Here is a 14,053-nt window from a genome sequence, read left to right as displayed (position 1 = left end):
GGTCAATAGGTTTGTAGATGACATCAAGATTGGTGGCATAGTGGACAGTGAAGAAAGCTACCTAGGATTGCAACGGGAGCTTGATCAATTGGGCCAATGGGACGATGAATGGCAGATGGAGTTTAATTTCGATAAAGGTGAGGTGATGCAATTTGGTAGATCGAACCAGGGGAGGACTTACTCGGTCAATGGTAGGGCGTTGGGCAGAGTTAACGAACAAAGAGATCTAGGCGTTCAGGTTCATAGCTCCTTGAAAGTAGAGTCACAGGTGGACAGGGTGGTGAAGAAAGCATTTGGCATGCTTGGTTTCATCGGTCAGAACATTGAATGCAGGAGTTGGGATGTCTTGTTGAAGTTGTGCAAGACATTGGTAAGGCCACACTTGGAATACTGTGTACAGTTCTGGTCACCCTATTATAGAAAGGATATTATTAAACTCGAAAGAGTGCAGAAAAGATTTACTAGGGTGCTACTGGGACTTGATGGTTTAAGTTATAAGGAGAGGCTGGATAGACTGGGACATTTTTCCCTGCAGCTTAGGGGTGATCTTATAGAGGTCTATAAAATAATGAGGGGCATTGGCAAGGGAGATAGTCAACATCTTTTCCCAAAGGTAGAGGAGTCCAAAACTAGACGACATAGCTTTAAGGTGAAAGGGGAGAGATACAAAAGGATCCAGAGAGGCAATTTTTCTCTCACACAGTGGTGAGTGTCTGGAATGAGCTGCCAGAGGTAGTAGAGGCAGGTACAATTTTATCTTTTAAAATGCATTTAGACAGTTACATGGGTAAGATTGGTATAGAGGGATAGGGCCAAACATGAGCAATTGGGACTAGCTTAATGGTAAAAACTGGGCGGCATGGACAAGTTGGGCCGAAGGACCTGTTTCCATGCTGTAAACCTCTATAATTCTATTAAATATTTGACCTGTATACTTGGATCGTGCAAAACATGGAAGTAGCTCAATCTAACTATGATTAATAGTCTCCTCAAAGCATTTTTAACTCATCAGAGCTTGTGATTCCAGATATTAAAATTAGCTAAATAATCTGTTTAAATATTGCTAGTCTGGTTGTTAAGTTTAAACATACAAAATTCTAGGAAAAAAGTTAGTGGATTGCAAATTTGATCCCTCACTCTGCTTTTGATCCTACAAAAATTGACACTGCTGGTTTAAAGTTTATGCTGTTCGTGGCACTGCATTTTTGAGATGTGGATCGATGGTAAAAATATCATTGCCCATTTTCCAGATTAGCTTAATGTTGTGCCTCACTGACCTATTTTTTAATCAGATTGTTTTCTGTTGTGCTCAATTGCATTACAAAGGTGATGTGACTGCAGTGTTAGTTTTAAAAAACAAGTATATTGCAAAATGATCTTGATAAAATAATGTTCTTTGTAACTTCACCTGAAGAAGTGAAACTTGCGGAAGAAAACATTGAATGCAGTTTTTTGCACGTGAAATTATGTGACATAAATGTTTCCTAGAAACAAGTTTATACCTGATTCACATGGAAAAAGCATATTGGAGAACATCTCAATACTCAAAACCAATGTCATCTTCATTTAACATTTCATGAAATCAAGCTTTATTTTGTTGTGAACAGTTTCCAGATCAGACCACCCAGCTAAGGTGGAATGTGCAGTTCTGTTTGACAATTCCTCCTAGTGCTCCACCAATTGCTCCACCAGGAACACCTGCAGTAGTGCTGAAATCCAAAATGCTGTTCTTTGTAAGTAGAACGACCATGTTTATTTTGCATTTATAGCAGTCGACGGTCATGAGATTATAACTCATTAAATGTGAGAGACTGTTGGGATTGGTGGCACAATAATACGAATATTAAACTTAGTGCGGTTGTGTCCCTCATATTCAAGGATGATAGTGCCAACAATAGAGGGACATAAATTCATGAAAGATGGGTGTGTTGATGACTAAGGCCAACACAAGACGGGCGCTGTCTTACCCCGAGTTTCAAATATCCATGTTCCTAGAGGGGTACTCTTGTTTATTCTTCTGCCATTGCTGATCCTATTGACTTTTGAGCCTTACCTTCAAACTGGCATGGTGTCCTAGCTCAATGCGCTTCAGCTGTACTGTCTATGGCCAAAGTTTTCTATGAGTTGGCAACTCATTTTGCATTGCTTCAAGTAAATCTTCATTGTGTCCATGTAATGCCTTTGTTGTCTGCCATGCTATCGTTTACTGACCACCAATTCTGCACAAAATCAGTTTGTTTGGCAAACATTCACCATCCATTCTAATTCATCTAGCCCAACGGAGTTGGTCACTGATGGCTTAAATGCTGATGCCATCAGCAAGTTCCAGTCATTCATTGTTAGTGATATTGTCCGGCCACTTAAAATGAAATAAGGTACAAAAGTATCTTTGGTGAGAGCTTTCTAGTAGTTGAATGCGCTTTCTGTAGAGTGTCGACATTTCACAGAAAGGAGATTTGTAAGGACAGCTCCCTTATAATCCTTCAGTTTGGTGGTTACCTTGATGCTGATTACATCTTTGTCAGATTCTTTGTCTGTGCATATATATTTGTACAACACAAAAACGGGCCATTTGGTCCAAGTGATTCATGCCAGTGTTTATGCTCCATACAAGACTACCAAAAGTAGTGTATGTTCTCTATATGTAAGCCATAAATTCCTTATCAATCCTTGCACCAATAGATAATACACTTCCAAGACAGGTGAGCTTCTTGCCTACTATTTGGCTTCAGCAATAGTGATTGGTGATCTAACATAACTTTTGATGTGCTGGTTGATGCAATACTTCAGTCTTCAGGCCAAAGGTAACCACGCAACTGCCAGCAAAAATTGCAAATCTTTTCATCAGCAGAAGGTCTGATTTGCAATGAGCCACAAGTGCACAGTCATTAACATGCAAAATTTCATGTACAATTTTGTTTAGAGATTGTCATCAATACTCAGTCTTGATAGATTAGACATTTACACTATTGTGTATATTCATATCCAAAATCCCAACTGGAAGATCTCTAGCTGTTCCATCTAGTGTCACGGCAGAAGAATTAATAAAACAATGCCCCTTACATATCTACAGTATTGAGTTTGGCAACTTTAGATTGTGGTGACATCCTCCATCACGCCCGACTCCCCATCTCCTCCCCTTGCAATCGCAGAAGGTGCAACACCTGCCCCTTTATCTCCCCCCTCCTCACCATTCAAGGTCCCAAACACTCCTTTCAGTTAAAGCAGGGTTTCACTTGCAGTTCCTTCAGTTTGGTCTATTGTATTCACTTCCCAATGTGGTCTCCTCTAGAATGAAGAAACTAAATGCAGACTGGGTGACCACTTTGCAGAACACCTTTGCTCAGTCCGCAATCATGATTCCAACCTTGCTATTTTAACTCAACACCTTGCTCTCATGCCCACGTGTCTGTCCTTGGCCTGTTGCAATGCCCCAATGAAACCCGGCATAAGCTGGAGGAGCAGTATCTCATCTTCCACTTGGGCACGTTGCAGCCCTCTGGACTCAAAGTTGAGTTCGGCAGCTTTAGATTATGACATTTCCCCTCCATCTTAAACCCTTTTTAATATTCCATACATGTATTGCGTCAATGCCTGCCTCCCTCCCCCAACCTACACATACACGCGCACCAGGCAGTATCTATCTTTTGTTCTTGAGGTTGCTACTTTTTGTTGCAATCTCTCACAGCTACACTTGAATATCTAACACATTATCCCTCCAGTTACGAGCCAAAGGGACTTGAAACGTTAACTCTGCTTTCTCTCCTTTCAGATCCTGCCAGTTTTTCCAGCATTCTCTGCTCTTGTTTCAGATTCCAGCATCCACAGTATTTTTCTTCTTTCCCTGTACATATCTGTTTATCACGCCATGCAATACTGGAAATAGTTCAGAATTTAAATTATGAACGTGGTGCAGATTATATCATTGAACCAAAAAGAAGAAAATTGTTCTTGAACTGAGTCTGTATTTGTTAAACCAAATTTAAGATTTTCCTCTCTTTTTTTGTCTGTACCTTTCACCCCATCCTCAACTTTTCAAAAGCTGCAACTTACTCAGCGACTAACAGTTCCACAAGAACCGATCAGCATAATTGTGCCAATTGTCTATGACATGGCAACAGGGGCAACACAGCAAGCTGATATTCCAAGACCACAGAACACATCAGGAGCAGCTGCCTCGATGGTTAGCAACATCTTGAGGAGGTTTTCAGAGGTGCACCAGCCACCACAGGGTAAATCAAAACTTGTGAATTTTCAGCAAGTCTGTTTGTCAGAATCACATTTTCAGCACACTGTAATAAATAATATAAAAAGCCATGATAAGTTTAACGATGCAGCAGCACTGGAGGAATGTTTGGGTTAAAAATTTAGATTTTGTATGCAAACTCAGCCATGGTTCCAATATCTATGTTGCTTCTTTTTGAGAATCCATATATGCTCGAATAATGGTCAATCTTGTGTAAAGGCCAAGCCCCGTCTGACTTTAGGCCCAAAAATCAAAACTCTTCCTACTTCCCACCCACCATTCAAGTCAAACTTGCCCTGATGCAAACCTTTTCATTCAAAAGCATCTGATGAGCTACTCGTGTCTTCTTGGAATAATAAAAATATTTTCTGGCTTCTTTTGTGTTAGTTCTGGGGGCAGGGTTGGTGCAAATAGTCTCCAACACGGCAGGGCTGCAATCAGCTGTAAGCAGTTAGTAAGACGCTGGGAGAGGTAAGATTTCAACTCGTGTCTAAGTCGACCACCTACTTTTTGGCTAAAAATTTGGTCCCAAAATCTCAACTTTTACATGAATATATATGATATTCACCTTTCATCTCATCCTCTGCTGAGCTGTTAAGGTTTGATTTGAAATCAGTTTGTTTAAATTTGGATGGGTATGACCCAGAGCATATTTTACCCCTAATTTAGCAGTAATTGGCAATTAAAAATACAGTCTCTGTGGGAGATGACCACGATGTGGAGATGCCGGTGTTGGACTGGGGTAAGCACAGTAAGAAGTCTCACAACACCTGGTTAAAGTCCAACAGGTTTATTTGGTAGCAAATACCATAAGCTTTCGGAGCACAGCTCCTTCGTCAGATGGAGTGGATATCTGTTCTCAAACAGTGCAAACAGACACAGAAATCAAATTACAGAATACTGATTAGAATGCAAATCTCTGCAGCCAGCCAGGTCTTAAATGTACAGACAATGTGGGTGGAGGGAGCATTCAACACAGGTTAAAGAGATGTGTATTGTCTCCAGACAGAACAGCTAGTGAAATTCTGCAAGTCCAGGAGGCAAGCTGTGGGGGTTACTGATAATGAGACATAAATCCAACATCCCGGTTTAGGCCGTCCTCATGTGTGCGGAACTTGGCTATCAGTTTCTGCTCAGCGACTGCGCTGTCGTGTGTCGTGAAGGCCGCCTTGGAGAACGCTTACCTGAAGATCCAAGGCTGAATGCCCGTGACTGCTGAAGTGCTCCCCCACATTATCAGTAACCCCCACAGCTTGCCTCCTGGACTTGCAGAATTTCACTAGCTGTTCTGTCTGGAGACAATACACATCTCTTTAACCTGTGTTGAATGCTCCCTCCACCCACATTGTCTGTACATTTAAGACCTGGCTGGCTGTAGAGATTTGCATTCTAATCAGTATTCTGTAATTTGATTTCTGTGTCTGTTTGCACTGTTTGAGAACAGATATCCACTCCATCTGACGAAGGAGCTGTGCTCCGAAAGCTTATGGTATTTGCTACCAAATAAACCTGTTGGACTTTAACCTGGTGTTGTGAGACTTCTTACTGAGATGACCACAGCATGACTCATTTGAGAAGTGAGAGAAAATGTTACACTGATGTAGAGTGCATTTTTGTGAAGATTAGATGCTATACCTGAGTTGGGAGTATTTGCTGACACTGGTTCACTGATTTGGATAACAGCCTGTCTAAAGCACTAATATAGCTTTCAAAATGCAGTACTAATTAATTAATATGTAGTTGGTTTTAAATTTAACCATTTATCAAATTTACCTTACTAGAGTTTTCCCATATGAGGAATTCAGATTTGGGTGTCCAAATGGAGTCCAGTGCTTTGTTGCTTCACATTCCTGGGCCAGCCATTTTTTTTTTAGTTTTCAATTTCCCTTCAAGTTTGTACATAAATAAAACTTTATTGTCGTTGCTTGTACTGCAGTAACCATAACTGGTGTGTTAAAGAGCACATTTCACCGAACAGTGCCAGTTCATTATGAAAACAAAACACCTTATTGTAAACTTATTCTGTTGTGGTGGTCACTTGCCCTCACCCTTTCGTATATTTTCTAATATAAACAATGTTACTTTTTCAGGTGACTGCACGATCTATGCAGCAGTGAGGGAATTGATGGCAAACCTAACACTGCCCCCTGGGGGTCGACAGTAACGCACTACAGCCTGCCTTAGGGAGTCCTTCAAGTGAAGGAGAAAGGATCGAGAACAACATAATTAGGTGGACAGTGTGTGATGCAAGACAAAATTAAGGATTATCAAAATCATGCTCCAACATGACTTGAGAGCATGATATAATTTATTCTTCAGGGATGAACTTCTTCCATCAAAAAAATACATTCATTACTTTGTTTACCTGCTGTTATATAGTGTATTTTATAAACTGCATTTCAAGGAAAATATAAATCCAGAAAGATTCCTGTTTGGTTGAGTTAGATTTAACCATTGTGTAATATTTACAAGGAGAAGATCATTAGGTTATGACAATGCTAAGAATATTTTTTAGAGAATGCAAATCTGTCGATTTTCACATGTTCTGACAAAAGAGCTTGAGTTTTATTCATTCTCAACTTATTTGTCATTTGGTTGTTGTAAAGTAAATTGTGAAACTTTAATGGAGCTGTATTTTTATTATGACTGCTTTAAATCTTTACAGAAAAGTTGAGTTCTTTGGTCATATTGCCTTAGACACCATATTTAATAAACAAGCAGATAAAACCACCATCCCATGTAACACCTTATTCATACAACTTTGATAATGTGTACACTTGGGTGCGGCAGCAAAATTGTGGCTGCACAATTGCACTAGATTTTTTTCTTGCCCCTCATATTGTCTTTTCTGAAATGTTCCAAGTAATGAGGTAAGTATTTCTATTATTTTTATCTACTTTATATTGCCACCTTGTTTAACAGCAATTTTGACAATACTACTTCAAGGCAGTTACTTTATTTTGATGGGGTGATGTTCAGAAGTCTGCACATCAACAGAGTTTTGTTTTACTTTTAAAGTCCTATTTTGGCTGTTCAGTGATGAATTTAAACATTGTTACAAGTTGGCTTTTATTGTCTCTCATACGTGACTCAGAATTCCCTGGTTTTCATTATGGTATTTGTTGCTGTCTTAAACAGCAAGTTTAATTGCCCTATTCTTCATTCTCGGCAAGCTTTCTTCACTCTTACCACTATTTACCTGATCCATTATATCTCTCTTTTTTTCCAACCCTCATTGTGTGCTTTCTTTTCTGTTCCTCTCCCTTGACCGTCTGCCTTTGATAATCTTTTTATTTTTTTGCCTCTCCATCCCAAACTAGTCCATCACTAATCCACAGACAGCCTTCTCATTTTGATGAACCAAGCTTGAGTCCTCTTGAACAAACTCATCTGTACACTCTTTGCCTTCTCAGTGCACTCTGCCCATTGTGGCACCTTCTGCTGTCTTGAGCAGCAATTTCAATTATCCTACCCTTCATTCTCAGTGTCATGTCTTTGCTCTCTGACCACATGCTTATTGGATTTAACATCAACAACCTCCTTTCCAGCCCACATGCAAGATGTTGGCTTCAGCTGGTAGATGAACAATCAACACCTTTCTTCTGAAGCATCAACTTGCTCATTGAGTTCCTGGTTACCTTTGACCTTATAATGGATAATTGCATTCATTGAATCTCTACAGTGCAGAAGGAGGCCATTTGGCCCATCGAGTCTGCACTGACCACAGTCCCACCCAGGCCCTAATCCCATAATCTCACATATTTACCCTGCTAATCTCCCTGATACTAGGGCCAATTTAGCATGGCCAATCAACCTAACCCCCATATCTTTGGACTGTGGGAGGAAACCGGAGCACCGGGAGGAAACCCATGCAGACAAGGGGAGAATGTGCAAACTCCACTCAGACAGTGACCCAAGGCTGGAATCGAACCCAGGTCCCTGGCGCTGCGAGGCAGCTGTGCTAACCACTGTGCCACCCTAACATGTATTGACGTGCTGCCTGTGGCAGAAATCTGATTTATGGTTTGTGCCACTTTTTCCCCCTCACTGAAAGTGGCTCACCTGACTTTACTTTCCATGGATTTTGGCACCAAACTGAAATTTACATTTCTACAGTATACTGCTCTTGTAGAAAGACTATCCTGACTTTCCAGAGCAATTTGTACAGAGTACATGCCAAGTACCAGATTGAAAGGGACAAAGTGGTTAGGAGGGGGGAGGGAGCACAATTGAAGGTAACTATAGAACAGCAGGTAATAAGTCGGAGATACAAAGGCTGGAGAATGTCACAGGGATAGAGGAAATTGATGGTTTAGATGGATGACTTTGAAGATAAAGATGTGGATCTTAAAGTTAAAACAAAAGCCATGCTGGAAACACTGAGTCGATCAGACAGCATTTGCAGAGAGAACAAAATGTTTTTATTTAAGGTATGAATCTTTCATCATAAGTGGAACTTATTACAGATGAACAGCCTTTAAAAAGGAACAAAGGCGTGGGTGGGTTTGGGGGACAACTGAAATGCAAACATACAAAGAAATAAGAATGCCTCAAAGTACTTACACTCTAACAAAATTGTTAAAAGACAGAAGTGATAGCATAAGGAGGCATAATGCTGGAAATCAAATTTAACAATTAACATTTGAGACACAAATTCGGGGTGGTGGGTGTAAATCACGTCGAAATGAAAACATGAAAAACTGGTGAAGTCCAAAGCCGGCATCTCCACATCACAAGTAAAGCAGGTCCAGCCGTTCTGGTGCCTTAGAAACAAATTCCAAAGACCAAATTGGACAGGAAATTGAAATAGCAAAGAGTTTAGCACTACATTTACAAAGAGAATTGGGGTGTTGGGCAAAATAATCATTCTTTGCTGATTTTGGTCTTCCCGATGTAGGGGAAAGCACAGCAATTAAATCCAGTATACTAAGTTTGAAAAAGTGTATGCAAATTGGTGTCTCACCTTGCAAGGACTGTTTTGAAGCCCTGGACAGCGTGTAAGGATGTCATTAGACATGCTGCATCTCCTTGCACAGAGAGGTCACAGGAGGAGCGGGTAGTGAAGGAACAATCTCTCCCTTTGAAAAGAGGGGAAGGGACTATCTGTTTGTGGGGGGGATTAAAGTGGAAGTGGCCAAGAAATGATGCATCAAATGATGGTGTGGTGCAAGGTGAAGAAAAAAAGGAGCTGTAGTTACAGTGCTAAAGTAGGGACAGATGTATAGTAAGTGGGATAGGCCATGTTTACTTTACTGGAGGGAAATCCTTGACTGGAAAATAAATACTTTGCACCTAAATTTGAACTTAGGTGCAAAGTTAAAAAGAGGCAGTAGGCATGAGTGTTTTGGTGAGAGTGCAGACTGTTGCATCTTGGATGAACTGGTTTCTGATGGGGGGATGATGCCAGCAAAGGCAGTATTTGAATCATGAATCACGTAAATTATTTTTTTCAAACATTGAATATTTTGACCCAGATTTTATGGTAGTATTGATGCTGAAATTCAGCCTGTGCTGTCAATACACCTTTGAAATTGACAGCAACTTCTGGAGTCAGTACATGCACAGTTCAATGCAGAAATCCAGATGTTTCCCCATAGGGTACACTTAAAGTTCCACAAGACACTGCTCAAGTAAAAATCACTGAACTAATGAAAAGTTACTCTCTTACACTATTAGTCTTGTTTCAATAAAATCTCGAGAAAGTTGCGCCTTGTTGTATGAGGTGTCACGAGGGTTTTAATGGCGTACTAATTTCATGATTACTGCTAAACAGCCTCAATGTCCCTGAAAAATGATTATATTTGTGGCATGTCAATTCCTCCATTATGGTAAAAATTCACATTGTTAAAATATTTTAAATTTCCTTTATGATATTTCAGCTTCTACCTTATTCTACGTGTACGTCTCAGACATTTATTTTGCTCTGTAATTTTTTTTAAATTAAAAGTGAAAAGTTCAGTTTGTTTTATTTCCTGGTTTGCTGCCCTAGAATACTTCAGTGTGATTGGCAACTTATTCTGCTGAATGACATCACCTGAAGATCCTGTTGACTTGGCTCCAGATTCAAACTGACATCAAATAAAGGGGGAAATCCACGCCACACCGACTGACTGCTGACTTGAAATCAGTCATTGTTTACGTTCTGGATGAAAATTAAAATGTTCTGAAGAATACAATTAGAACTCGTCATGGGAAAAATAGCTTTAAATGGATTGTTTCAACACCTAAGCAGTATTTTTAATTAAGTGGCCATTTCCAAAAGTGGTTTTGTTGTATACTCGCCTCTTCCCCAAAAAATTTGTTTCGGTAAATTTTTCGTATGTCACAGAGAAAATCTGGTAAGAGTTTTTTTTTAGGAACTCTTGTATTAACTAAGGATTAATTTGTTCCATTTTAAAAACCGCTCATTTTAAAATCATTTCCAAAACAAAACTTCATATATGATACTGATTGTGTTATTTAAGTACAGCAAATAAATTATAAAATATTTTTTGGGGAAAACTGACCAATTTTCTCTTCATCAGGGACAGCAATTCTTTGTGTGTTGTGATTTCATGGTCAACAGCATTAGTGCTGACCTCAAAAGCTGCCCACAAAGACCTAACAATTTGTGTGGATTTTCCCATCCCCGACATCAGTCTGAATTTGCCATCGTCCACTGATGAACCGTAATTTCCAATTTTTATACTTGTTTCCAGCCTTGGCAGTCGGTTCTAAATTTGAACAGGTGTTAATGTTAAAGCAGAAGCTATTCTTGAATTTTGATGTTTTCATTTGAATTTCATTTTTTAATCACTTTTTAAAAAAAAATTATCCATATTTATTTGTATGGTTATTCCTTTTGGTGTACCTCAATTTTAAAATAAATACTTCGGTGTTTAATTTTCTAGCTCATTATTTGTGCAGTTGTTGGAATTATGAATATTATCTGAATGAGTTTAGAGCAACAGGGAGCAATTAAAACCAGTTTGGAAAGACGTGCTATTTAAGAAGATATTGAATAAAATCAGACAAAGTACCATTTAATATTCAATCACTTCAGTGTTCTTTGACATATTTTTTGAACAATCTAGCTTCAGCAGAATGGATGAAATGCTTTTACTTTTTTTAGAAAAAGTTCAAAAAAACCGAATTAAAATGGATTAAAATCTTTTTAGAAGCATGTTTGAGAGGAGGAGAAATGGGAAAATTAGGTCATGGCCATTTGAATAGTCATTTTATTCCCGCTCTGTGCATAATTCAAAAAATATTGAATTTGCAAAACAAAGGAGCCGATAGATGATTGGAACTGGAAGATGAATGAGTGGCTCAAACATTTTCTTTCCCTCTTGTTGCAGAAGTCTCTCACTTTCCTGTAATTGCGAAGCCTCACCATCTTTTAAATAAGTATCACATCTACTGGAATTATTGGAACTGAATTCCATTTTTAAAAATCTCTAAATGTTGCATTCATTTCGGGTCAAAGCTGAATTCCCATTTTCAGAGAAAACCTGGTACAAGGCCTTGTACAGAGTGAAGTTCTGCTTCTATCACTTTGCCTCAATCCTGACTGAAGAGCTGCTGTTAAAAGTTTTGGCTGTTTTCCAACACTTTGATTACTTTTGGAAACTTGCTCAGTCAAGGCAAAGACCCTTTGACACAAAAGCTATTATTATCTTTCATTTATGGACTAATATGCACATTAATGTAAATTTCTCACTGAAAAATACATGAGAACCAGCATCCCTACAAATCTATGATTGAGAGATGCAACTAATGAGTAAAATTAAGCAGGCTGGGACTGTTTTCCTGTAAAGGAGACCACCTGAAGATTTTGAAAGTTATGCAGGGATTTTGTAGGATAGGGAAAAGCGCCACTTAGAATCACAACAGTACAGAAGGAGACCATTCGGCCCATTGAGTATGCACCGACTCTTTGACAGAGTATTTTACCCAGTCCCTCTCCCCTACCCTAACCCTGTAATCCCACACATTTACCATGGTTAACCCATCTGATCTACACATTTTTGGACACTAAGGGCCAATTTAGCATGTCCGTTCCACATCTTTGGAGTGTGGGAGGAAACCCACACAGACACGGAGAGAATGTGCAAACTCCACACAGTCAATCACCCAAGGCCAGAATTGAACCTGGGTCCCTGGAGCTGTGAGGCAGCAGTGCTAACCACTGTGCCACCATACTGTTGTCTCTGTGTCCAGGGCAACAGAGCATAATATATAATAGCCATTAATTAATCAAATAAAGATTTCTTCCTGGAACTTGCTGTCACATGGAGTGTTTGAAGCAGATCACAGAATCCTAAATCCTACAGTGCAGAAGGAGGCCATTCTGCCCATTGAGTTTGCACCGACCACAATCCCAACCAGGCCCTATCCCCACTACCCCATGCATTTACCCTATCTAGTCCCCCTGACACAAAGGGGCCATTTAGCATAGCCAATCCACCTAACCTGCACATCTTTGGACTGTGAAAATCCCCTGGTCTCCACACTCCGGCACCTGTTTGGGTACACTGAAGAAGAATTCAGCATAACCAATGCACCTAACCAGCTCGTCTTTCAGATTGGGTTGGGTGGTGGGAACCAGAACACCTGGAGGAAGCAGACGCAGGGAGAACATGCAAACTCCACACACTGGCCCAAGCCAGGAATCGAACCTGGATCCCTGGCGCTGTGAGGCATGATGTGGAGATGCCGGCGTTGGACTGGGGTAAGCACAATAAGAAGTTTCACAACATCAGGTTAAAATCCAACAGGACTGTCAGGCAGCAGTGCTAACCACTGTGCCACCCCAGATACATTAAAAATCAATTTATATTACAGGATGTTGATTGGTTGCAAGTTGGCTAAAGCATTGCGCTGGAGAGAAGAATGTGGAACTATAGACTCCTCCAGCTCCTGGGTAATTCGAAGAAAAATGCACAGCTTGAACATATTCCTTTGTTTGCAGAGAAAGGGTCCCTGTATTTGAATGTATGTCGCTTCCAGCAAGTATAAATAAGCCACGTTACAAGTTCAACTAATTATCTTAAATTGGTTGTTCTTGTGACTATTAGCGCATTCAGGATTGTTCAGCCTAATCAGAACCATCTCTAACAGCAGATGTTCTGTTTTGAGTTATACAAGCATGGGGCTAGTTGAGTACGGTCTGTACTCTGCTTATTACAAACAACCGAAGGAACATACTGTATGATTTGATCAACAAATCACTGGGAAGTATAGCCTCCTTAGGTGCTGTAAAAGGCGATGATTCTAGTTCTCATACGCACCAATACTGGCCAAGCTCCTGACCATATTTGATATATAACAAAAGACTTATCCATTGAGTTTCTATTCCCCATTACAGGGTTGAATAGCTTCTCTCTGCTTGGACACACTATCCACCTCTCGCCTTGTACGTGTCGTCTGCCATCGTGCAGTGGTTAACATTTGTTTCAATGAAAGTTAGAAATTTGGTGAAGTTAAAAGAATAAATGTGAGTGACAGAAGTGTAGCAGAAAGAACAAGAATATTGCAGAAAAAGTACAGGATGGAAAGACGGAGACATCAAGTAGGCTAAGATTACCAACTGTGTTTAGAAGTATTCCTGGAGGTATCAGCGCATGACTTGCCCTATGCTAAAACCGTCACCCTTTGACACACTGCCATCCTATGCCGATTGGAAAACAAAAAGACTCATTACTCAATTGGATGATGCTTGACTGTTAGCCAAACAGCCATTTTCACCAACCCCACCGCACCCTTCCCCTCCCCTCCGTTTTCAATAATTTTGTAATTGGTAAAGAGAAATATTCGAAGAAAATGACA

General features: G+C 40.0%; 1 protein-coding gene across 1 annotated transcript in view; it reads left to right on the top strand.

The window, feature by feature from the left end:
- Positions 1-9,503, top strand: part of med14 (mediator complex subunit 14) — a 72,989-nt gene extending 63,486 nt beyond the window's left edge. Inside the window, exons 29-31 of the mRNA XM_078232587.1 lie at positions 1,608-1,733; positions 4,043-4,232; positions 6,337-9,503. Coding sequence (XP_078088713.1) covers positions 1,608-1,733; positions 4,043-4,232; positions 6,337-6,410 — 390 coding nt within the window. The 3' untranslated portion in view covers positions 6,411-9,503. The remainder of the gene's footprint in view (positions 1-1,607; positions 1,734-4,042; positions 4,233-6,336) is intronic.
- Positions 9,504-14,053: the final 4,550 nt, after the last annotated feature.

Source organism: Mustelus asterias, chromosome 17, assembly GCF_964213995.1.
Source record: "Mustelus asterias chromosome 17, sMusAst1.hap1.1, whole genome shotgun sequence".
In the NCBI taxonomy this organism is placed as follows: domain Eukaryota; kingdom Metazoa; phylum Chordata; class Chondrichthyes; order Carcharhiniformes; family Triakidae; genus Mustelus; species Mustelus asterias.
Note: the sequence above shows the minus strand (reverse complement) of the source record. Positions and strands in the feature narration are given on the sequence as shown.